The sequence below is a fragment of the Simochromis diagramma genome, unplaced genomic scaffold, assembly GCF_900408965.1.
Source record: "Simochromis diagramma unplaced genomic scaffold, fSimDia1.1 OVJJ01000026.1, whole genome shotgun sequence".
Taxonomy (NCBI): domain Eukaryota; kingdom Metazoa; phylum Chordata; class Actinopteri; order Cichliformes; family Cichlidae; genus Simochromis; species Simochromis diagramma.
In genome coordinates, this window is record NW_024386985.1 from 6,744,386 (window position 1) to 6,770,874 (window position 26,489).

At 38.7% G+C, this 26,489-nt stretch overlaps 3 protein-coding genes across 6 annotated transcripts in view; 2 read left to right on the forward strand and 1 right to left on the reverse strand.

Moving 5' to 3' along the window:
- The window catches only part of LOC120738776 (trypsin-like), a 33,094-nt gene extending 9,118 nt beyond the window's left edge, over positions 1-23,976 (forward strand). Inside the window, exons 1-6 of one of the 4 annotated variants that reach the window (XM_040040221.1) lie at positions 18,600-18,731; positions 18,820-18,970; positions 19,056-19,188; positions 19,308-19,565; positions 19,672-22,452; positions 22,529-22,552. In XM_040040221.1, coding sequence (XP_039896155.1) covers positions 18,674-18,731; positions 18,820-18,970; positions 19,056-19,188; positions 19,308-19,565; positions 19,672-19,836 — 765 coding nt within the window. In that variant the 5' untranslated portion in view covers positions 18,600-18,673 and the 3' untranslated portion in view covers positions 19,837-22,452; positions 22,529-22,552. Of the gene's footprint in view, positions 1-18,599; positions 18,732-18,819; positions 18,971-19,055; positions 19,189-19,307; positions 19,566-19,671; positions 22,677-22,769; positions 22,903-23,018; positions 23,274-23,369 lie in introns of those variants that run through there. The other 3 variants (XM_040040222.1, XM_040040219.1, XM_040040218.1) reach the window with 3 other exon arrangements.
- Positions 1-26,489, forward strand: part of LOC120738777 (granzyme B(G,H)-like) — a 56,073-nt gene that overhangs the window by 4,885 nt on the left and 24,699 nt on the right. The gene's annotated exons all lie outside the window — the stretch shown is intronic.
- LOC120738778 (granzyme K-like) lies at positions 13,402-15,750 on the reverse strand. The gene is made up of 5 exons (XM_040040231.1): positions 15,655-15,750; positions 15,379-15,520; positions 14,626-14,764; positions 14,102-14,371; positions 13,402-13,990 (listed from the first exon to the last, which is right to left on the reverse strand). The coding sequence occupies exons 1-5, from the start codon at positions 15,716-15,718 to the stop codon at positions 13,841-13,843; spliced, it is 765 nt and encodes a 254-aa protein (XP_039896165.1). The 5' UTR covers positions 15,719-15,750; the 3' UTR covers positions 13,402-13,840.

Consider the following 26,489-nt stretch of genomic DNA (forward strand, 5'->3'; position numbering starts at 1 on the left):
CATTGCTGCCATCTTCTGTTTCAATCCATTGTTACTATCAAGATGGATCCTATCCTATCCCAGCTGTCTTAGGCTGAGAAGCAGGGTACACCCTGGACAAGTCACCAGTCTGTCGCAGGTCTCTCTCTATTCTCTATTTCTGCTATCCATTGATGGCAATCAGCGAGGCTGTACTGAAGACCAGCGTTGTCATCTATTCTCCTCCAGTTGATCAGCTACCTGATGGTGGTAACCAGGCCTCACTGTTTCATGTTTCCATGTCTATGCTTCGTACTTACCTTTTCCTCTTTGTTTCTTTGTGCCTCCAGTAACCTTGTCAAGTCACTGCTCAACTCACCTGCAGCTCAGTAATCTGGACGCCGGCCTCCACGGCAAGATTCACTTTATTCACTTTGTGTCTCAATTGTGGAAACCTAAACAACCCACTGTTCTCACTTGCCTGTCCTCTTGCCCGCCATCTTCTCAGGATCATTCACTCATTCATTCACTCACCAAAAGTTGATCATATAAAACCCAGATTTATTTTCATTTTTTATAAAATGTAAAATGATGAAATGAAGGACGAAATGTAGATTAATGTGACAGACTGTGTTCCAGAGCAACCAAAGATAGCGTGATTGACTAAGCTGCATCTTTGCTCCAATTAAGGATGTGGTAAAAGAAGTCAAGATAAGTGTTGACATGTTTAGCATGTAGTGATAAGATTGCCCACTGTTGTTATTATCTTCCTTTAACATTAACTAGTAATGACTTTCTGAACCTCTTCACAAATAAAATTTTAATCATTGGTGAAAGAATTACTCATAACCATCTCACAGACAAAACATTATGCACAGCTACTTTCAGTACCATTGATATTCATTTAGAGTATTTTTCTCCAATTGATCTTTCTGAGTTAACTTTAGTAATTACTTCCTCCAAACCATCAGCATGCCTTTTAGACCCCATTCCTACAAGGCTGCTCAAAGAAGTCCTGCCATTAATTAATGCTTCAGTCTTTTTTAATTAAAAAAAAAATGTTACGGATAAGTCTAAAAATAAAACAAAACAAAACAAACAAACAAAAAACCCCACAATGGTGGTCTAGTACTACCAAGTATTCTTACTCTGGATGGCATTACCTTGGCCTCCAGTAACACTGTGAGGAACCTTGGAGTCATTTTGACCAGGATATTAAATATATTAAACACATATGTTGGACTGCTTTCTTCCATTTGTGCAATATTTCTAAAATTAGAACTATCCTGTCGCTTAGTGATGCTGAAAAACTAGTTCATGCATTTATTACTTCTAGGCTAGAAGATTGTAATTCACTATTATCAGTAAGTCCTAAAAACTCCCTGAATAGCCTTCAGCTAATCCAGAAGTTTTGAAAGTTTTTCCTTCCCACTGTTGCCAAAGCACTTGCTCATAGGGAGTTATATTTTTATACATATATTATCTTTACCTTACATTATAAAGCGCCTTGAGACAACTGCTGTTCTGATTTGGTGCTATATAAATAAAACTGAAGCTAACTGAGTTACATAAAGCTGGTGGTCACCAAACACTGACTTTATTTACCTGTTAAAAAATCTTAATGCTCATTAAAAAAATTTTAGGACATTTTTACCACAATGTAATAAGGCTGTACATGTATAAGCCTCTATCTGTCGAGGCATCTTAGCACTTTTATGAAAACACCAAGATTAAAGAGTTCCCATGATGGCACGAAAGTCCCACCCATGTTATCTGAGTGTATCGGGTTGCATTGCAACTGATTCAAACAAAAGTTTAAATAACAAACTATTTTAAATTTTCTATTAAACCCCAGTTTCATTTTGTTGCTTCAAGGTACGAGCTAAACAAGCTGTCATTTTTGTCCACCCAGAGAAAACAGGAATAAGGACTTTCAGTAAGCAGAAGAGTAGAAGTAGCTCACTTATCGTCTAAATTCAAGTCTTTTGGTAAGAAAGGGGCGTATATAATATTCTGTGTTTATTCTAAAACTTGAAGTCTGTGTTTTGGAAAGTTGCAAAACCACATTCATCAAAGGATGTTCCTGCAAGCTGTGATAAAATCATGTTCTTGTGAGGCGCATATTCTGCATTAGTTTGTACTTATTTGTGTTCTGATATGCCTCAGATGATAATAAGTAGCAGCACATCAGCACTTTTTGTCTGGCCCACCAATGTGTAAATATGAACGTTGTAACTTGAGCTTTTCTCTAATTACATTTGCACTTGGAACACCGCTCTATATGACCCAAGTGCAGAACTGAAGCTACATTTGTGTTAAGTAGTCAGATATAAAAATCACTTTTCACTGCTCCACACTGAAAATAATTTGAGTTTTATATTTCTCCTTTTTTCACTTCTTAAAACTTTCATATTACATGCATATTTATTATTTTTGTTTTATTGTTGATACCACGTCATATAATCTACTGATGATCTTGGATTTTAACGTATTCAGCTATCCTACACGAGCAGGTTTTAACATAAAGAAGTTTGAGCTGTGAAGAGGAAATGCAGATAGAGAGAGCAAGAGCAAGAGATGCAGCATGGCTGACGCAAAGTGCTGTACATGTTCCAGTGTACAGCACTTTGCGTCAGCTGTGGTTGTTTTAAAGGGCTTTATAAAGAAAATGACGATGATGATGACGGCCCGTCGTGGTAGATTTGAACCCAAGCTTCTGCAGCTGTCAGGGTTCCTGGCCCAGCATTTTCAATTTACACTCTCTCACAGTTTAGTTTTCCACGTGTTTCCGGTTTGTTTAGTTCTACTTCCTGTGTTATTAGTCAGATTTAGTTCAGCTGTGTACTTACCTGTTTCTAATCATCATCATCCTATGTATTTAAGTCCTTAGATTCCTCCAGTTTGTTGTCTTGTCATCCTCAATCCCACATGTGATTCCAGTTCAGCCATTCATTAGTCTCATGTTCTGTTCATCCTGTCATCACAATAAACACCATCCAAGTGCAAGTGCAAGTACCCACCTGCGGGTCCTGCGTTTGGGTCCTCTCTTCTCCACATCCACACACCAACGTGACACCTGCTGAACTCAGTGAGCTACGCTACCTCATGTCTTCTACTTTGTGTGCTATTTGCATTTACACTTAGCTAAATAACAGTAGTTTAGGCCATTTAAAACAACAAAGTGTTATTTTTGGTGCTGGTACACAGTACTTACTATTTACTTAAAACACCTAGTCAAGAAACTCTATATACATGAATTTAAATGATTCATGTGTCTGGAGAGATTTAATTGTTTTGTTTTTGTTTGTTTGTTTTTTGTTCATTTGAGCTGTGTCTGTCTACAAATCTCTAAGGAAGTCCAGGCAAACAAAATCATACAAATGCTTCGCATTTTCTGAAAAAAATATTAAAATTAAGTGTCATGTGGCTTATTGGCTGAAGACTAGAATTGATGACAGAAGTGTTGACCAACTGAGGGCGGCTGAAATGTCTGTAAGAAGAAATTGCCTGGTCTCCTATTATAAGTATTATTTGTACTTTTGGATAAACAAATAAAGGAAACCTTTAAATATACATATTTTTAGTTATCAGTTAACTTGTTTGTACTTGAAAGATTGCACTAAGATAGTAACACCTTTTTTCTTTTCACAAAATAAATTATTGGCCTACAGCCTTCGAGTGTTCCTAATTTTTTGCTGCCTGGTTCCATACAAGACTTACAATTTGATTTTTGTCTGATGACCTTTGAAAGCACCTTGAGGCAACTGTTGTTGTGATTTGGTGCTGTATAAATAAAATTGAATTAAATTGAATTGAAATAACAATAAATAAATAATAATAATAATGACCTATGTTCATATCCATAATGGGAAGATTCTTTTCCTGGATTACAACAAGAGACCTGTACAGTAAGAAGACTCAATAAGCAGCTCTCCTCAGACCGATGCACACCTGGCTCCCTCTGATGGTCAAAGAACAAAACAAATACTTCTGTGACAAGGCATAAAAAAAAGAAAAATGCATGATAGTCTAAATGACTGAAAGCAGCAAAAACTCAAAAATCTAACAGAAACAAAAATATGAATACTGGAAAAAATGAAAAAATGGAAACATATGAAGCTCATGTGTAAGTATTCGTACTTTGTTACTTCCCACCTCTGTTGTCAGCACAAAGAAAGTAACGTAGGGAGCGGCAGAGAGAGGGCGACACAGTCTTTAATCTTTAAATAAAGATTTAAAATATCATCTCATATTTGACCTCTGACCTCTCTTTCAAGGTAAATAGACATTTAAATGTTGAAGTGATAATAATGCTGTACAGAGCCATTTAAAACTATGGGAATTCTAAATGTCACATTATAGTTTACATCCAAATGTCACATTTGACCTCTGACCTCACTTTTACTTTTCATATTTGCCTTTCTTTCAAGTCGACCCTAAAATGTGTTAGATAGTTAAAGGAAATAGTTTTCTAAAGATCAGCACCTGTTATCCATTATCCGCTCCTACATAATGTCTGTGTAATCACATTGAACATCTGTCATGCTACATGACACATCAATAAATAACAATAATAATACAATAATCAGTAATAATACCAACATCACCTCTACTGTTGTACTACTATGAATAGTAACAATAATACTGATAACATATGTTTCAAGAAGGCTGCTAAAAGATTTGTGAAAAAGAATGACTCTGGTAAATGGACTGGTTCTTATATGGTGCTTTACACAGTTAGCCTCACCCATTCACAAATGTTTAATATGCTTTTTCTATGTAAGTGTCTATCCAACATTTACAACAATCATACTCTATGTTCTTCGTCGGAGAGCAACTTGGAGTTAGTATCTTGCCCAACGATATTTGGCATGTGGACTGGAGCACCCAGGGATTGAACCACCAACCTTCGCAGATGACTTGCTCTAACCCCTGAGCTTCAGCCACCAAGGAGGCGTCATTATTGGGCAGGTCAACAGTGCTTTTGTTCTTTATTACACCTCAGCTGTAAAAGACTGGTCATACACAGACAGAGAGCTGGAAGAAATGTGTATGGAGGTGTGGACGTGTGCTCCTGAAATTCTGATATATTAGCTCCAGTTTCATCTTTTATATGATTTTTTATATGGTGTGAAATTATCTAGACTATTCAGAACCCCTTTAGACCCCCACTGTATATTAATAGAAATATATAATATGTGCATAGAAAATGTGCCCTGGATTAAGCCACAGTGATGGGAAACATCAGTGATAATTGTAACTACACCAGCTGTTTTATAATTGCTTTGTTTGAGAACCAATTTGGACTGAATTACTGATGTTCACTTACTGTAACTGAACTGCTATTTGCCTATCGAGGTTTTGCATCTGATGTCATGCACACAACACTCGGCTGCCCGCTATTGGACGTGATAACCATTAGCATTCACGTCCAATAACTAGTTATCAAATCAAATCAAATCAAATCAAATCAAATCACTTTTATTGTCACATCACTTCCTTCTTGTTAGTTATCTTGTGTTGGCTGCAGCAATCATCAAGGACAGAAAGTGAATCCTTTTTTTTTTAATTGCTTTTCTGCTGATGTAGATAAACAAAGATGAACAAAAAAAAAATTGATATACCAGCATTAGATAAGTAATTATCAGTTATTTGAATTTTGAAAATCATCAAAATCAATTTCAAACAATTTTTGAACATTTACATTTTTTACATTTTAATTTTCTCTCTCTAATTTTTTCTTTCTTCATCTTCTTCATCCGCCTCCTCAACCACTACTCTCCTCCTCATCACCATCTCACTCCTAAACCAAAGTTAGGGTTCTGACATGAGAAAACCAAGAGGAAGAGGTTTATTTAATTTTGATTAGTTATCAGACATATGCCCCCCCCTCTCCAAAAGGCTAACAAGAAATAGCTAAACATAAGCACAATGTTGTAAGTGAACATTATGCTGGCTAACATTAGACTCTAGCATCCTAACAGTTTTAAATTAATTTCCCTCTGATCAACAGAGCACATGGCACTAGTGGCTCTTTGCTTGTGCCATTTAATGACTGTAGAAAATATGGACGACTAGCACCCCAAAAATGAAGCCAAAACATCTATATCGCCCCCTGGTGTCTGGCTGCAGGCAGTATAGGTCATAAACCCTGCCTCCTCTATGTTAGGGCCTGTGACAGCAGAACAAAGTGTCAGAAAACAAGTAGAAATGAACCAGAGTGAAAAGGAGTTCTATGACTATAAGGGCTGGCAATGTGTGACAAAGTTATAATATTTTTAGGATGTCAAGGAGGTCTTACTGTTTGGCTTAGATGTCCTGTGTGGATAAAAAAAATGCCATGCTGATGGAGTTATTGAACAGCTTAATGACTGAAACAGGAGATACAGCACCTTGTAATGGCTGTAAAAAAGAGACGCTATGAAACATCACCTCTGGTTTTCTTGGCAGAGTAATTAGGCCCCATCTACACAGCAACAGACTGCACTTCATTAATTTAGACATTGAAAAAACTGCAAAAATGTATTTTCTTTTAAATAATAAAGTTTCACAACTGTGAGTTCAGAGAAGTGCACTGAAGTTTGATTCTTATCTGGAAATTGTGGTTTCTGCCGTTCATCTAGTTTGCTGTAGAAAGATAGTGACAAATGACCATGTCGAGCAGTTCCAAGAAACAGTATCATGGACTTGCATCTGACTTCTTCAATTTTAGATGAACAAATTTAACAAAAACACTCTTTATGTGTTTACAAATGTGAGACAAGATGGTGTCTCACCATCCATCCATTCGCTTCTGCTTATCAGGGTCGCGGGGGGCGCTGGAGCCTATCCCAGCTGTCATAGGGCGAGAGGCGGGGTACACCCTGGACAGGTCACCAGTCTGTCGCAGGGCCAACACACAAGGACAGACAACCATTCATACTCACATTCACACCTAGTGGCAATTTGGATTATCCAATTAACCTATCCCCACAAGTTGCATGTCTTTGGACGGTGGGAGGAAGCCGGAGTACCCGGAGAGAACCCACGCAAACACGGGGAGAACATGCAAACTCCACACAGAAAGACCCCGGCCTGATGGTAGAATTGAACTCAGGACCTTCTTGCTGTGCGGCAACAGTGCTAACCACCGTGCCACCGTGCTGCCTCACCATCCAAATGAAAATGGTCCACAAATAATTAAAAAGGGAGAGAAGTCAACAGCTTTTGTTTTTATACAGTACACATGCTGTACCACTAGAGCTACAAGAGTTTTGCTTATTATTGCACATTTAAACTTTTCTAAATCAAGTCATTTATTTACAAAAGTTTAAATGTGCAAATGTGCTGGAAATGAGTGAGAACTCAAATGACACCAACAGTGTTAATTGGATTAAAAACTGTGTTTTTGTCATTAGCTTAGCAGTTTATTTTCAAAAAATAAATAAATGTATTTAATTAATTCATTATGTCAGTCCTGGTGTTCCATAAACAATGAATGGAAATAAAATTATTTAATATATCTAAACTAACCTCTGACTTATTAAAGCAGGAATTACATGTGCCAATTAAAGATTCATTTTCTATTTTTTCAAGATTCAGTCACCAATTTTCATATCGGCCATCATTTGTCCCTCTGTGGGGGGTTACTCCCACTAGGTTTATATCTGGGACTCTCCACCATTTGACCTTAGAACTGAAGAAGCTTCTCGGATGAGAGGTGAAACGTCTTCAAGCAACTTAAAGAAGTCCAGACGCTTTTCTTTGCAAGCTCCTTTGACTACGATGACCTGGATGACTGAGAACCTTCACAGACATCGGCCATCAACCACCGCCTGCAAAGTAAAGACCAGGTGATGGCCAGTGGTACACCAAGAGCAAGCAAGACATCGACTCGTCACTGATCCACCTCACCAAGATCTACAGTGAGGATATCAGGATGTAATTCAAGTGTGGCCAAATGATAGCAATGAGAGGGGAGGTGATCCAGACTGTAGGAGTGGAGCTACCAGAATGCAGATCAGCAGATATACAGGACAGGTGCAAGTACCTTGTTACATCCTGTGAGGCTGTGGGAGTGTGTGGGCGTGGTGTTGTCTTCTCCCTCTCCTCCTCCTTCTTTCTTGCCCCTCCCCTTGTCTCTCTCTGCCCCTGCCTTCTCCTTTAGGACACACCTGCTGCTCATCTGCCCTCCTTTACCACCAATTACCCTCAGAGGTGATATAAGCTGGAGAAGAGCAGTGTGGATGTGGGAGAGGTTTCTGGTGGATTTCTTCTGGATTTCTTCTGTGGTGGGCAGTGTGTGATACTGGTCTAGGTATGGCAAAGGCCTGCTGTGTGTGACCAGCCCCACCGTGCGTGGCTCTTTGTGAGTAGTTCTTAACTGAGCGGTGGTTTCCCTTAAGTGACGGCGGCCTCCATCAGTTTGTTTGGCCTGCCTGGGTATTGTTACTGGCAGCGTTGCTGTCTTTTTCTGTTGAAGCCTTATAGTTGTTTTCTTTGTTGAAGTGGTCACTATCTCTTTGGGTTGACCTGTCTGATTTATCATTAAAGCAGCGGTGCTGTCTCTTTTTGTTGTTACTATTTATATGGTTATTGAGTTAATTGATTATAATAAAGATTTCTTTTGTGTTAAATGGGGGAACCATGACAAAGATGCTCGAAGGTCCATCACAGGCAAACACAGTAGGTAAGGCAAGTGCTTTGATGCCAGTTAAACAGCTGTCATATACCCAACTGGAATAATAATCCACAGTAGGAGATAGATGATCATGATGTCACGACATGAAAACCATGATCCAAAGTCCAGCACCTACAAGTCTATTAACAAAGGAAAGAGACGTGGCGAGGATAAGAGAGTTTCAAAGCCCAGTCTAAGATGCAAATGCATCAGGAAGACATGCACCTGAGATGAGCTGCTCCAAGAATTCCTCAGGTAGTTAAAGAGGAAAAGGAACTGTCATGGACAATAAGGCCTCTACATGTGGAGTCTACCACAGCCGACAGATTCCAAGTTACACACTGTACAAAGGTGCGCCAGAGACTATTCAACATACAGTAGCAGGATGTCAGAGCAACCTGGGACAGCGTCCCTGATAAGGATGGATGAATGGATATGTAATAATTATTTACAATCATAAAGTAAATAATTGATCTTCAGTAATAAATAACTGATTAGTAAATAATGTATTACTTCTGTACTTGCTAAAGCCTCAATATTAGCAGCGACTTAAAGCCTAAAAAATGTAAAAGCTCTACATGATCACATTTTATTCATGCACCTACAGACACAAGTGAGAACAGTGTTTATTCATTGCTTTAATATTTAAACAGAAACTGTAATACATTTTCAATGAATTGATTTGGTCAAGCTGCTGTCACAGTGTGGTGCTGTGGACTCAAAAGCAGGACTCAAGCACGAGGGAATAAATTCAAAAAGGCAGCTTTTACTACTGGGAATACTCTTACACTAATACAGAAAATAAAACCAAAAACAAGAAACTAGGGACTCAAACCAAAAAACTAAGAAACTAGGGAACTAAACTGGGAACAGAGAAGTAGGAAATACAGGGAGCACTGAGGAAATACACAGAACATTGGGGTGGAGATGGTACAATCCAGATATTTCAAAACAACTTTACTGGATCAACACGATTCTCAGGAAAAAAGACTTGTTAAATCTTACTTAAAGATTTGCTTTGACACCCTGGGATTGTACTTGTGCTGTTAAATCGCTGTCAATACATTTTTTTTTTTTTATTTAAAAATTGCTTTCTTTGGTAAAACACAAGTGCAGTTCTATAATGACTGAAATATACTTACGACTGAAGGGACAATGTTTTTACACACATAATCAGAACCTAGCAAAAACCTTTTAACTATTCCATCTATTAGCATCGTACTCCACCATTATGCTATCAAACTGAGAATATAACGTCAATATTAAGCAATGTGTTAATTATTGGACCAGTGGGGCAATAAATAAATATCAGACAAAGTTTTACAATTAACAGCTATTCAGTTTCCATCTTGTCTACAGTTTCATGAGCCTTATTAATATGGATGACATTTCATTTTTAATCAGGTTTAATCAATAAACTTCTGAGGATGGTGAAATGGGGTAACTGTCTAAATACAGCTAAGTTTCATAACTGTGAGTCTGGAGAAGTGCTCTGAAGTTTAAATCTTATCTGGAAATTGTGGTTTCTGTGGTTCATTCAATTTGCTACAGGATCTGAAGATAGTGACAACTGGCCAAATCAAACAGTTCCTAGGAACAGTATCATGGACTTGCATCTGACTTCTTCAATTGTAGATAATTAAATAATCAAAAACTCTAATTTCTGAAATGTATTCATTAATTGTGAGACAACAAAAATGGTTAAAATAAAGAAATGAAGGAGAGAAGGAAACATATTTAGTGCACGTGCTGTTGCACCAGATCTAAAAATCAATATTTTTTTTACATTACTTACTGATAAAAAAGCGTAAACCAGCCAGATCCAATCTACCAACTTCTCACCAACAAGTGAGAAGTCAAATGAGCATTTATTAGATTAAAAAAAAAACTGGATGATTGGTTGGTTGCTGCTAATAGACTTAAATTAGTTTATGTATTATTTTATGACAACGCGCAGACGTCCAAGCTCCATATATCGGTTGTTAAGCTTAACGCAGGGATGCTTTACAAACATTCAGAGATCAACTTACACACTTGCTTTACTTCTCTGGGACTGCTTGCTCAGAGATGAAATGTCGGTTTGGCAGCACGTCCAGATGAACAACTTTTTGGGTTTGACAGTAATCTAGTTACTGTAATTCTCTGATTAAAATAAGGAGACAATAGTTTACAATTTAGAAATGTTCCTTAAATGAAGAGAGGAGTCAGATCTTATGCTGAGATAATGAGCAGTGGATGGACAAAACAAAATAATCACTTGACTGATTCTTGAATGTATATCGGGAGCAGCTATTATCACGGCCTTGGTGTTACAGGAGTTTAAAGCAAAGCAATTATTGGAGAGCCAGCCACAAATCTCGAATAAACAATCAACTAAGGTGTATCCAGCTGACAAGGCTTAAAAGACATAAGCAGCAGAATATCATTGGCATGGAAATAAGAAACAAAAGAATGGAATAATGCTGAAGGTAGCATGTAAAAAACAAAAACAATAGACCAAGGACTGAACTTTGTGGAACCCCACAGGTTAGAGAAGCAGTGCTAGAGAACTTGTTCAACCTAACAGACAATCTTCTTTCAGAAAAATATCAGGAAAACCAGGCTAGCGCTTAACCAGTGATGCCAGACAAAACCTTGAGGCTATAAAGCAAAATATTTTGGTGTAACGGTATTAATGGTAACATTATATCATTGATGCACCTGTTAATTCTGTGAAATGTTCAATCAAATTAATTATGTGGGGTTTTTTATGATCGCAATTTAAAAACACACACAATCACACAATGTATTACCTATGAGACAGTGTGATAAAAAAAAAACTGCTATATTCTATATGAAAATGTAAGAGAAGCAAAATGATTTTTACCTCATCAAATATGTAAATACAGTGGGGCAAAAAAGTGTTTCGTCAGCCACCGATTGTGCAAGTTCCCCCACTTAAAATGATGACAGAGGTCAGTAATTTGCACCAGAGGTACACTTCAACTGTGAGAGACAGAATGTGAAAAAAAAATCCATGAATTCACATGGTAGGATTTGTAAAGAATTTATTTGTAAATTAGGGTGGAAAATAAGTATTTGGTCACCTCAAACAAGGAAAACCTCTGGCTCTCACAGACCTGTAACGTCTTCTGTAAGAAGCTTTTCTGTCCCCCACTCGTTACCTGTATGAATGGCACCTGTTTGAACTCATCATCTGTATAAAAGACACCTGTCCACAGCCTCAAACAGTCAGACTCCAAACTCCGCCATGGTCAAGACCAAAGAGCTTTTGAAGGACACCAGGAAAAGTATTGTAGACCTGCACCAGACTGGGAAGAGTGAATCTACAATATGCAAGCAGCTTGGTGTGAAAAAATCAACTGTGGGAGCAATCAGCAGAAAATGGAAGACATACAAGACCACTGATAATCTCCCTCGATCTGGGGCTCCACGCAAGATCTCATCCCGTGGGGTCAAAATGATCATGAGAACGGTGAGCAAAGATCCCAGAACCACACGGGGGGACCTGGTGAATGACCTGCAGAGAGCTGGGACCAAAGTAACAAAGGTCACCATCAGTAACACACTACAACGGCAGGGAATCAAATCCCGCAGTGCCAGACGTGTTCCGCTGCTGAAGCCAGTGCATGTCCAGGCCCGTCTGAAGTTTGCCAGAGAGCACATGGATGATACAGCAGAGGATTGGGAGAATGTCATGTGGTCAGATGAAACCAAAGTAGAACTTTTTGGTATAAACTCAACTCGTCGTGTTTGGAGGAAGAAGAATACTGAGTTGCATCCCAAGAACACCATACCTACTGTGAAGCATGGGGGTGGAAACATCATGCTATGGGGCTGTTTTTCTGCCAAGGGGACAGGACGACTGATCCGTGTTAAGGACAGAATGAATGGGGCCATGTATCGTGAGATTTTGAGCCAAAACCTCCTTCCATCAGTGAGAACTTTGAAGATGAAACGAGGCTGGGTCTTCCAACATGACAATGATCCAAAACACACCGCCCGGGCAACAAAGGAGTGGCTCCGTAAGAAGCATTTGAAAGTCCTGGAGTGGCCTAGCCAGTCTCCAGACCTCAACCCCATAGAAAATCTGTGGCAGGAGTTGAAAGTCCGTGTTGCTCGGCGACAGCCCCAAAACATCACTGCTCTCGAGAAGATCCGCATGGAGGAATGGGCCAAAATACCAGCTACTGTGTGTGCAAACCTGGTAAAGACCTATAGTAAACGTTTGACCTCTGTTATTGCCAACAAAGGTTATGTTACAAAGTATTGAGTTGTATTTTTGTTATTGACCAAATACTTATTTTCCACCCTAATTTACAAATAAATTCTTTACAAATCCTACCATGTGGATTCATGGATTTTTTTTTTTTTTTTCCCACATTCTGTCTCTCACAGTTGAAGTGTACCTCTGGTGCAAATTACTGACCTCTGTCATCATTTTAGGTGGGGGAACTTGCACAATCGGTGGCTGACTAAATACTTTTTTGCCCCACTGTAAATAAGCCACAAAGGGCTCGTTTGACAAAGAACAAATCAAGAATGTGGCCTGACTGCCTTTTTAGGTTTAAAAGACATTTAATTTGGTTAAAAATGAAGGACTAATTACCAATTTTTGATAAAGATTCCTTATATTAAGATTAAGATTTAGTGATGTGAGATTTAAAAGTTACTGTAAAAACATGACACTTTGAGAGAATTGCAGTACAAACAATAAGAGACAGACAGAAGGAAAGATATCTTTACTTCAGCTTTATTAGAAAGTAGGAAAAGTAGAAAGTAAAAGTAAAGTAAAATATATTGTTTTGTATCAATTTTGTTTTTTGTGGGGTCTTTGGTGGTGTCAAGTAAAAATACTGAACAAAACTAAACAAGAAAACATATTTAAAAATTTATCTTTGTGAAAAAATCTGTTCAAAATCCTCATATTCATTTACTGGACATAGTGAATGTGTCTGGGCGACAGACTGGACAGTCTCACTGTTGTTTTACTTTTGTGTGTGCATAAACGGACTAACCACAGGCTGCTATGTGCACAGTCTGTAACAATTAGAGCAAGCCAGCAGTGACAAAGATTCCATAAAATATAACATAATCAATGAGATAATAAAATGATGCTGGTCAAGTGAAAGGTATGAAGTGATAGCTCAGCCGATTAAATATCATAAAAGCATAAAACATTGTCATCTAGCTTAGCTTATGTGGACTGATGCCTGATAACTTTTAAGACTTCATAGTTTCTTTGATCCACTTGAGTTGCCTCTTTGAGAGAAACGAGTAGACTCCAGGCTTGTAAATGTTCCCACAACCGGCTCCAAAAGAAGTAACTCCAACCAGCTGAAAGCCGCACAGCAGTGGGCCCCCGGAATCCCCCTGCAGCAAGTACATATGCACTGTAGACCTTTTTCTCACTTACAGGTGTCAAAACGTCAAAATGGTGCTGAGCTCAATGATTACGTGCTCATACATATTCTTCATACTTACTTGACAGGTATCCGCTGCTTTTTTGCCATTTGAACCAGCACATACCATGTCACTGGTGATTAAAGGTGCGTAGTTGTAATATTCACAAGAGTTACACTTATGTCTGCCAATCACAGTCACGCGGACAGACTTGAGAACATCTGAGGTGTGGTTCTCTTCAGTTATTCCCCATCCAGCAACCAGACACTTGGTGCCATCTGCAGGGTCTTTGACAATTTTGCCCAACTGGAGCCATTTTACTGACTTGGTTGTATTTACTGGTTCCTTAAGCTGAGAAAGAGTTGAAAAGAAATGTTACATTTTGACAGTGACTATCTATATGTTACCGACTTGCCACTGTGATAAAGTCTGGGTGACTACTTAATAATTCATATATTTTGTTTGGAAAATGGGAAAAAGGTGCAGCGAATTATTGAAACATGTATAAACATACACAGAAATGCACTTTATCAGGTAGAAACAAACGTATTTTCATTGTTGTATCTTTGCTTGACCGGCTACTGGACACTGAATTTTCAGCTTACCTTGAGCAGCATGAGGTCATTGCCCACAATATGATTGAAATAGTTAGGATGAGCAAAATGTTTCTCAACCTCTCGGACCTGCCTCCACTCTTCTTCCTCTTTGGCGATGGAGTGCGCTCCCAGGATCGCCTTGCTCATTCTGCAAAAGAAAAACTCAGTGTAGTGATGACACTTCACTTACATCAAAAGGTCAGGAGTGTATTTTTCTCTACTTGAAGGAGGGCAGGATGTAATCGGTTCTTTGTGTTTGTTTGTCTGTTTGCTAGTTTTCAAGCGTTGTGTGATGTCAGACACAAATAACAACTAAAGCTGATTTCATGTTGGTGAAAATCAGGTCAAAGCCACATCAAACTTGAAATTGCCCACAATTGTTTATGGATCATCTTGAAACATCTTAGGGGACATGAGTACCTAGTTTGGCTATGCATTTGACCTTGACCTTCACTGTTAGCACCCAAGGTCAAAGCATGGAGAGAGAGCTGTACAACACACTTACTATTTTTTCACTACAAGATCCTATGACATCACAATGAGTAAAGACAACTGTAGTATGTCATTTTCAAGGTGAAAGGTTAAAGGTCGTGTTCTTATAAAAGCATGAAACATTTTAGTGCAGCCCCTGCCTGTCAGGAGGAGTTACGCTCTGGGTAAGAAAAAATATCAGTTAGCATTACACTTCACATCTTCTGTTAAAAATAAATACTGCAATATTTTGATTTGGAAATTTAGGAAAAGTGAACCTCGGGTTCTTACCCAGTGCAGTGAGCAGCTGTCAGGACCCATTGTGGGTGGATTAATGTCCCCCCACACATAGATTTCTTACTTGTCAAATAAGCCATGAAGGGCAGTGAGTGTGGCTTAACTTCCTTCCCTCCAATAATCTCAGAACCATGACCTAAAACAAAAAAAAATATCCAGTCACATAAGAAAATCAGCAGATTTTTAAGTCAAGAACAGATGAGTGAGCACAAATCAAACACCAACTGAGAGATATCAGTAATGTAAATTAAAGTACAAAACATCATTCACCTGACTGGATGATGGAAAGAAGCATGAACAAGATGAAAACACTGAAATTCCTCAGGCACAACATGTTGTCTCAACTCTCGCTGAGCGGATGTTGAATTCACTGAAGTCCACTGTGATGCACAGCTTTATACACTGTGCAGACACCACACACACACACACACACACACACACACACACACACACACACACACACACACACACACACACACACACACAGCCAGAAGTGTTCTTAATGTGTTATAACAATCATCAGTGGTTTTGAAAATAAAAAATATAATTTGCCAATTTGTTCACATGTTAATCATATGTGCTTTTTAATAATCATCATTCATTTTGTAGTTTTACCAGTATTACTGTGAACTGGGTTGAATCCACACAGTGCCCATAAAATATATCAGAGATCACCACCTAGTGGTTTAATATGAATATTGAGTGTCAGTGAAACAATGAGGCTAGGATCATAAAAGCAAAGATATTTGATTGATTATTAGCTCTAAAATATCTGTGATGGCTGTGTCTGATTTACAGTGATTTTGAGAGGTTGAGATTTTGAGACTTAAAAGATTTTGAGACATTAATAACCTGTTGGATTCACTGAAAAGGCTGAAGAGTCGGTGACTGAAAGCTGCGAGCAGAAGTATTTATAAGAGTTTTACTTTCAGGTGGAGAGTATTTAAATGAGTCAGGCAAGTGTGAATTGAAAAGTCTATGACACAAAGTTTCTTACAAGCTGCACAAAATTTAACATGAAAAAAAAATCCTGTATTCAGCCTGCGGTGGCTGTAATAGCTGCTAATAGAAGAGTTTATTTTTCAGAGGCGAGATGCTATCAGAACGAGAGAGAACTCTCTGTATTGAAACTCTTCACTCAGTTTTCATGCCGAGTGTGTCGGTGAGCCCACTCTTTGCTCCTCACTAACACAGTTTTCATGAAACAGAGCAGAAATAAACCGAGCTCAGCTTCTTTTTCTCAGCAGTGAGCACACAGCGAGCGGCTTCTCTCTGCTGAATCTGTAATTAATACCGTTACTGTGTTAGATTAATGCCTGAATGTTGGCACACGCATGTGGCACGGTAACATTATATCAAAACATACTGATTTTCCTTCAGCCTCCTCTCACTTATCAGAACTGCCTATTTTCAGAGATTACCACTGGACTGAAACCCAAGTTTACACTGGTTTATTTTGGTCAGAAGGCCTGCATTTTGCAGCACTTTATTCCTACCTCTGTGCTTACGTTGAGTGTTTGGAACGAGCAAAAGCATCTGGTCTGCTGACCTGAGAGAATGAGGCAGGACATAAGGGTGTAGCAGCTCAGACAGATAACATGAGGCACAGCCATTAATAGGAGATAGGAGGCGATTTTGGAACACGGATATTGTCTCAGTCTCCTTTGTCACGATCTTCCTCTGTCCTCCCCTGTGTGGTTTCCAGAAAAATCCTTAAGTCTTTATGTTTTCCTTTCTATATGTTGACAATACACACCACACTTTTACTTTTAAGCACTTTTAATTTTAAAAGGCTTCTTTTTCAGTTTTCCACCAATAAATCTTGAAGTTGACCTTGAAGACGGTCAACGGTGGATGTGAGCCAGATTTTAATGCTTTGTTAAGATGACCCCGATCTACACCCCTACAACATTTTAACAGAATTCATTCGACACTTTTTGAGCTATATGTTTGCAGAGAGTATGGCATTGCATACGCTACCACAATTTCTTGGTAAAACTATACGTGGCAAAAAAGCCCATGAGAATTCAGTGCAGCACATGGCTTCTGTGCAGAACACCAGAGGTGATGTATATCAATGATTTCTAATCACCGAATACTCTGCGGTCTATGATGCATGTCGTATAGCCTCATTAGTAATCAGACATCTTCTGTGGTGATGCACACCACCTCTCAGTGATTAATTCTTCAGTTAATGAGAAAAACCACTTTGCTCTCAGTAACCATAAAGTCCCATGGGAGTTTATCATTCTTAACATGTTTGCTGTGTGCTCACCACTACTGTTAGCATCAGTAGGTCCTAAAGATAAAATGGCCATTCGTTGTGTTTAAACCCTCCTAACGACGCTCCTTTCCCTCATTGTTTATCTTCTCTCTGTATCGTATCATGCTTGTTGGTGTCCATCTTTGTTTTGGTATTGCATGGACAACAACATGGTAGCGACTACCCAGAATGTATTGCTATTACAGAATTCCATTTCATATCATTTATGTCTTCCTACACTTCCTGATTCATTATATTCACCGTCCTCCATCCATTCTCCTCCCTCTCTCTTGTTTTCTCACATCCATCAGCTCCTCACAGTGCTCCTCCCATCTTCTCCACACACTCTCTTCACTTGTTGGAACATTTCAGTTTCGATCCTGAATCTTCCTGCACATCCTTTCCAGTCTCCAATTTCCAGCTTCAAACTCATGATTCTTTCCAAAACTCTCTTTACCGCCAAAGCACTATTTACATATTATTCATTCAAGAGACCAAGCTCCATACAGGAGGGCACTACCACTTTTCCGTAGGAGAACCTCGCTCCATAAACAGTTCACACAATTGAAGAAATGGTCCCAAGGAGGCGCTAAATGAAAAGGCATCTCCTTCCTGTTTTTACATTGCTGGTGGACAGATTATGAGCCAAGTACCATAATGTTATTAGTCTTGGTTCAAGTATGAAATCAGTAACTCAGTGGGATATTGTTGTTTTGAGCTTTAACAGTGGTGTAAAAATGTTTCAACAACCCAGCTTTTTGAAGGTTTAGACATGCCTGCTTGTGTACTAAAGTTGTGGTGTGAGAGACTGTGAGAAACTTGCAACCATTAAACAGCCCGTGTGTTTCAGGATGATGGGGTAGTGTAATACTGATGAACAAGATAATGTAAAGATAATACAAGTGCCCAAAAAAACAGGATGTGGTTAGAAGTCAAATTGTGATCATCAGACTTGACAGAGCAACTGCTGTATAAAAGGTCAATTTCTCACTTGTGCCAACACAACTTCACCTTTTTGCTGGCATCATGCTCAGTCTGCAAAAAATCCTGCTCCTCCATGTTCTGGCATGTGTCGGACGACTCGGTAAGATCTGCAAGTCTTTCTTATTGTCCTCTCATCGTTCAATGGAATGTTAACTTCATTTTGGTTTCCTTTACTCTGCTTTTTTCAGCACATGGAAGTGACATCATACATGGTACAAAAGCCCCAGAGAACTCGATGCAGTACATGGCCTCTGTGCAGAACAACAAGGGTCACCGTGTTTGTGGAGGATTTCTCATCACTGAGGACTTTGTAGTCTCGGCTGCACACTGTGATGACTCGTGAGTAATCAAACATCTTCTGCTTCTCTGACTCAAGTCATTAAAACACATTGTATTGATTACCTCTCATTGATTACTCTTTCAGGAGCCTCACATACGTTGTTCTCGGGAACCACAATCTCAAGAACGGCAATCATCAAAAAATAAAGATTGAAAACAAAACCATCCATGAAAATTATCAAGAGGTTGGACTGGGTAATGACATCATGCTGATTGAAGTAAGTACATGTTCATGTTCACAACAGTTTCACATGATGTGTTTGTGGTTTTATTATTCAGATCTAAAGAACTATTGTATGAACATAGATATATTTTTTACTTCATGTTGTGTCTCCAGCTAAATGAGAAGGTTAAACTGGGCCACGGAGTAGAAATAATTCAAATTCCACATGCTGAAATAAACCTAAAAGAAAACCAAGTGTGTCAGGTGGCTGGATGGGGAAAAACTGAAACTGATGATGATAAACCTGCTGATGAGCTGATGGTGGTGGATGTGGATGTCATTGACAAACAAGTCTGTAAAGAACAATGGCCTGATCTTCCTGCCAATGTAATCTGTGCAGGTGGATATGGCACAAACAAAGGATTCTGTCAGGTATGTTTTCTGTCCTTTCAGTTTAAAATGGTTTCATGTTCACAAATCTTAAAAACATAAACACAATGAGTATAAACTGATAAATTAAAATTCTTCCTCCTCACAGGGAGATTCTGGTGGTCCTCTGGTGTGTCATGGGTTTGCTGTTGGGGTTGTTTCTTTCAACTATAATGCGAACTGCAATTACCCCAGTAAACCCAACGTCTATACAGACATCTCAAAATACCGTAAATGGATCGACGAGGTTCTGGAAAAAAAAAAGATTGAGTAAAGTAATTTAAGTAAAAAGTTTACTTCAGGTTTTTCTTTTCACTATTGAAATGTGAGAATTTCTGATTCTTTCATCAGTTTAACCAAAAACAAAAATACAAACGTATCCCACACTCAATCTGTCATTTCTTTCTGTAACAGCCAAAAGGCTGAATTTTTTATATTATTTCTGCCTTTGTAGTGGACCACGCTTCAGTTTGCCTGTGATGAAAGACATATTTGCATCCTTGTATGTTTTTTTGCTTCTCAAAATTTTAATTCAGTTTTTTCCAATTAAACTGAAGTTTAGTCTCAGATGAAGTAATCAAATTCAGACTTGATATTTTTCTTAAGCCTCCAGGTGTTACCATGGATACAGGCTAATGACTGTAGAGCCAAATTCTTCTAGCAGAAAATGAGAAAATACTTTTCATAACATTTCATTTTTTATATTCCTTGTACAGTAAAGCTCAAAAACATGCTGGTTTCAGGGAATGACTACTTTTTCGTATTTAAGTAATATGAGGATTTTGTCGGCTTACTGTCGGCTCCAACATGTGCTCGGTGGAGATTCTGTTTGTTTTTACCTTAAATGCATTACACAATACTTGTCCTCACTCTCACAAGTCACCTGATGTTTGTGGAGAGGGGTGATTATTGGCAAAAAGACATAAGATTTGAGGGTAATAGTAGAATGACCTGGTTTGCAGTGGCTTGATTTTTTTTTAATACTGCACACACCTGTGCTGGAAGATTTTATCAAACATTATAACAACTTCATCTACTGAAACAGCATGCTCTAGTGGTTCAACAGAGACCCATACAAATCTTCCTCTGAGCTTCAGTGCAGGGCAATGAGGCTCAAACAACAACACACTAGATTTCATTTATGTGCACTATATCTTACTACAGCTGGAGTACAGATTTATGAGGATGAGGATAATGAATAATAAATTCACATTAATGCTGCAGACGCTGAATGAATGATAATTCAACAGATGAAAAGCTCTGTGAGTGCAGTTCCGCTAACCACAGTAATATCTTCTTAACTGTTAGTGTAGAGCATCGACTCTTAATCTAAAACACAAAGGCAAATAAGTATATAATATTACACAGTATACGTATCCGAAACATAGACACACCTACTGGCAGCAGGTAACTGATTTAACAAAGGAAGATAAATAATGTCAGAAGAACACTTTAATCATAAGTGTGATAATAAGTGATCCCCTTTAACTGATTTTTAGTTTTAGTTTTTCCTCTGATTTATCACTCCGATAATTAAATTGAAAACAATCCTTATTTATTTATTAAAGTGATTTTGTTTTTTTGTACTAATTCGATCATGTTTCACCCCTGGTAGTAGTTAAACAGATATGTTTAATATGTCTGTGTAGCTAGACACTGTGGTTTCAGCGACCCAGTTCATGGTGTCAAGCCAATTTTCAGACATTTAGATGCAAACACAGGAAATGTGGAACAAAACTGAGAGAGGCGGTTGGAAACAACAGACAGACACTTAAAGTGTTTTATTACTTGTTTCTCTTATTCCATATCAGTCTCATCACTCCTCTTACATCAATGAAAAAAGAAAAGTCAGCTTATTTACTGTAACTGGATCAGTATCCGAAATTTAACAAACTTATTCTGGAAAAAGTGTTTGTTTGTTTCAATTAGTGTAGTTTCTCCTTATAGTCACTGTTAAATATCCCAATTCTTTGATCTTTGGGCTGAAGGAAGAACAACACTCGGTGTATAAATCCTCAATCAACGATCTCTTTATTCCATACAATTCTCATTCTTCCATACAACACTTTGAGCATAAACGTCCGGACGGGAGTTGTGGACAGGAGGGTGTCCACCAGATCTCGAAGTGTCTAAACGTTTCTCACATTCTTATAGCTTCAGCCCCCTCCAAAGTCATAAAACCTAAACATCCACATTCTTTCTCTTTCAGTGAGCCTCAGTTATGACCTTGGCTTCCTGTGCAGTATGTTCTGTTCTTTCTAATCAGACAAATAAGGCCATGATTCTCTGAAAACAGTATTTCTTATAAATCAGCAGCATCATAAAACAGTGTAATGATTTCACAATCTTTAATCCAAGGCATAATGTGGCCTATAGCCGTGTAATGACTCAACAATTCTTTGATTAGAAGTATAAGGTGGCATAAGATAGTATAATAATCTCACATCACAAACAAGGAAATGAAAACCCTAACGAATGTTTTTAAATTGACTTGAAGATTTTTAAGTCAATTTATTTCTATTTCAGAAAAAAAGGAGGCCCAAAAAGGTGCCCAATGAACCGAATCAGGAAGCTGAAAAGTCTTAAATCACAAAAGTTGATCTGAAATTGAGCCTCAAATGGTGATAAAGAAAGAAAAATAATGTGAATATATGTGTTGGACACTAAAATAAATATATACACTCACTCGCAAAATTATAAATGTGCTTCATATTGATAATGAAAGATTATCTATGTATTTGTAGCTTACCTTACAGGATGTGGTTAGAAGTCATTGAAGCAAGCTGCAGCATAAAAGGGTCAACGTGACACATGTGGTGTTTTGATGGCATCATGCACGCTCTGCAGAAACTTCTGTTCTTCCATGTCTTCACATGTCTCACACAAGCTGGTAAGAATTAATCATCGATTATCATTCTGTGACTATCTGACGGGAGCATCAACTTGTTTTATTTTCCTCTTTGGAGGACATGGGAGTGACATCATAAAGGGTAAAAAGGCTCCAGAGAACTCATTGCTGTACATGGCCTCAGTGCAGAGCAGCACCGGTCATGTATGTGGAGGATTTCTCATCACTGCAGACTTTGTGCTCACTGCTGCACACTGTGCCAAAGAGTAAGTCATTATTCTTTTTCAGTGGCAGAATGTGACTGACAGCATTTAAAACTGATTTAGAAAGTGTATTGATTACAACGATTACTGTTCCAGAAATCCCACGCACGTTGTTCTCGCCACTCACAATCTCGAGAAGTCCCATCAAGAAAAAATAACAATTAAAAAGAAATTCAAGCCCAACTTTTATCAAACGGCTTGGCACGGTGATGACATCATGCTCCTTAAAGTAAGTATGAACTAAACTAATACTGAAACATTAAAGGTTTAAGGTGATATCATTTTGTGATCTAATTATTTACACTGCATAACAGTGCGAGCATTTATAATGCTAACTGTCTCCAGCTTTCCAGGAAAGTTCAACTAAACAAGAGAGTAAAAATAATTCCACTGCCATCTGCTAAAGTACAACTAAGAAAAAATGAAGTGTGTCAGGTGTCTGGATGGGGAAAAACTATAACTGCTGGTGAAACTGTTAATGAGCTGAGAGTGGTGGATGTGCCTGTCATCAACAAAAAGGTGTGTAAGGAACTGTGGCCTGGTCTTCCTGCTAATGTAATCTGCGCAGGTGGTTATGGCACAGACAAAGGGTTCTGTCAGGTATGTTTCCCGTCCAATCACTGACGTTGTAATTTGGCCTGTTATCGAAAACTGAAACTTAAAAAGACAACTCAAAAGTCTTCCTCCTCCTCACAGGGTGATTCAGGCGGCCCGCTGATATGCAAAGGAATCGCTGTTGGTGTCGTTTCCTTCAACAAAAAAAGAAACTGTGACTATCCTGATGTACCCAACGTTTTTACAGACATCTCAAAATACCGCCTGTGGATCAACTCAATTCTAAAAAACCCAAATAGTGATAAACAAAACCCATAAAGTTTTGGTTTTGTATTATTAAAATGTAAACACGGTGCTGGCGATCGCTTCATCGGAGGAACCAAAAACAGAAATAAAAATATCTCGCAGTCCAAATTTCATCTGTAATATTGCCGTGAGAAGGTAAAAATTTTCCGTAAACAATAGCGACTAAAATTCTAAAGAGAATAATTCTGTCATATGATCACTGCTACAGTTTACTGTTCCCACATGACTAAAGTAACACAATCGGTGTGAGTCGGTGAGAGTGGGAGTGACCACAGTGGGTCTAAATAAAGTATCAAAGGTGTCTCCCTCCCCATGTGACCACTATCAACAGTACAACATAGTAGCTGACAGGCAAAATTGTTAAATTGTTTCACAGAATCAGCTTATACAGTATACCACTGTAGTCTAAGTATAGCGACAATAAAGGAAACTTTATCTTTTGTCTCTTTGTCTGTTTATTTACTCATTTCATTAGTGTTATTTCCTTTATTGCAGTCTGTGTGATGTGTATAAGCTGACAGGCAGGAGGAAAAAGAAAGAAAAAGAAATGGGAAGGAACCATGCCACCCAGGGTGGCACGGTTCCCCCTCTTTCGGTGGTCCTCCTCGGGTCCTCGTACTCTGGGGCCTCTGGATATCTGGGGCCTGGATCTCCTCCATACCTGCTTCATGCCCTGGGGGACGGGGCTGTGGCTCCCCACACTCCCTAGCAGATCGTTACATGGAGAAACCTTTGGAATACAAGCATGCTGATCCACACAGGTGTGCACACGGGTGTTCACAGACGCGGACTACACCTTTCTTGGCTGCTGCCTCAAAGCACATTGTGCGCTGTCTATCTTGCGTGCTGCACAATATCGTTTAATATTTAGTATCTACTGTTATCTACTGCTAGCTAGTTTATTGTGATGGTGCTGTATTTATTATGTTGCTCTTTGTTGTTTGCTTTCTCTTCTGTTTTTTTTTTTTCTCCATACAGGTGATCCAGGTGTTTTGTTTGTTTTTCTTTCTTTCTTCCCCCCCTTCTCACCGTCTCTTCTCCCCTCTGGTTTTCTTTCTCTCCCTCTCTTTCTTTCATTCTTTCTCCCTGTCCTATCCCCCAGTCATGTCTGTCCCGTTTGTAAAATAAATACATAATTATAATAAAGGTCAATCAAATGGACCAATATGGCAAGGCCATGATGATCCACTTGGTAAAATAAATCCGTTTGGCATCTTTCTTGGCCTTAAGACAACAATTCTGATGGCTAAAGATCCAAACGGGACACAAGAAAAAAGAAAGAAAAAAAAAGAAATGGGAAGAAAAAAAGAGAAAACATAATAAAGGGATAGCGCACAGATAGAAAAGTGCAAAGGATCTGCACCTGTAAGAAAAAACACAAAAACAGACAGAACCTGGGACAGAAGAAATCACCTCATCATGAGCCGAGCACCCGGCACTGCAACTGTCTGCTATCAGATGGGTCTCAAAGACAGTATTTTAGCTTCAGCAGCATGAAATGTTGAAATGGCGCCTTCTAGTGGTAGAAAAGCAGACAACAACTAAACATCTTGCTCTGGTTGTGTCTGCATGATAATGAGACTTATGCCAGACCTCTGGGTGCTCTGGTTTCCTCCCACAGTCCAAATTCAATTCAATTACATTTTTTATAGCAACAAATCATAACAATAAACACCTCATGGTGAAGACTGTACAATAATTGAGACAATCAGATGACCCTCGATGGGCAAGCACTTAGTGACAGTGAGAAGGAAAACTCTCTTTTAACAGGAAGAAACCTCCAACAGAACCAGGCTCAGGGAGGAGGGGGCTGTCTGGTTGGGGGTGAAGGGAGGAAGACAGGACAGAGACACGCTGTAGAAGAGAGCGAGATTAATACTAAGTACTGATTAAATGCAGAGAGGTGTGTAAACACAAAGTGATAAGACACAAACCTAAAACTAACTGGGCGTAGCTCCTCGGTGAGCAGCAGCTGTGCCTGTAAAGGAAAAACCGATGCAGTAATCTGTAATCTGCTGTCACTAAATGAGTCAGTGTAGCTGCACAGATATTACTCAAACATCAGCACTGCGTCAGCATTCAAATTATAGCACTTCACTGCTACAAGGCCAACTAACGTTGTGGAGTACATGGTAATAAATTCCATTTTTTTATGAGAGAGCCACAGATATTTTTGATTACATATCTTTAGTTTCTACACTTCTCAGTTTTCCGATATTTTTCCACTGTGTCTGCTATAAGAGTTCCAGCAGGCGGTGCATCATTACAGCTCAAAAACGCTGTTACATCCTGTTATTTGGGCTGTTAGTCCTTTTAGTGTTCACCTCTAACCACTTTGTAAACTCAGAGGGAAAGGGCATGCTAAAGATTTTAAGATTGCTACAAAATATCTTTCTTCTTTACTTAGAACTTTTAGTCAGACAAAAGGATTTAAAAAAAATGTTTTAGTATGAACTGTCTCTACTACATATTTGTATTTCTTGCCATTCATGGTTGTGGTTGCTATTTTATTATGGTTGCATTTGCAACCTGGGTTACATTAAAGCCTGCTAAATGTTGTGCTGCTATATTTTTTCATTGTTTACACTTATCTCTTATCTCTTATCTCCAGAGATGCTCTCAGAACATACATATACATTAGGGGTGCAACGATATTCGTATCGATATTGAACCATTCGATACAGTGCTTTCGGTTCGGTACGCATATGTATCGAACAATACAACATTTGTAATTTATTTTATCAACTTTCCTTCCGACGATGCTGTCTGTGTTGAGCACTCAGTGAATCTGCGTTCGACTACTCCGCCTAGGCTGCACTGTCGAGCGCAGATCCACTGAGCGCTCAACACAGACAGCATAGTCAGAAGGAAGAGCGCAGGGCAAGCTAGCAAGACACATGGACCTCCCCCACCCTCATTCAGATCTGGCGTTTGGAATTATTTTGGTTTTCATGT

Excerpts from the sequence above, each read along its gene's own strand:
- LOC120738778 (XM_040040231.1), bottom strand. The coding sequence starts at position 15,718 with ATGTTGTGCCTGAGGAATTTCAGTGTTTTCATCTTGTTCATGCTTCTT. Across the intron at positions 15,521-15,654 it reads TCTTTCCATCATCCAGTCAG|GTCATGGTTCTGAGATTATT; the intron begins GTGAATGATGTT and ends TTTTTGTTTTAG. Across the intron at positions 14,372-14,625 it reads ATGACCTCATGCTGCTCAAG|CTTAAGGAACCAGTAAATAC; the intron begins GTAAGCTGAAAA and ends ACTCTTTCTCAG.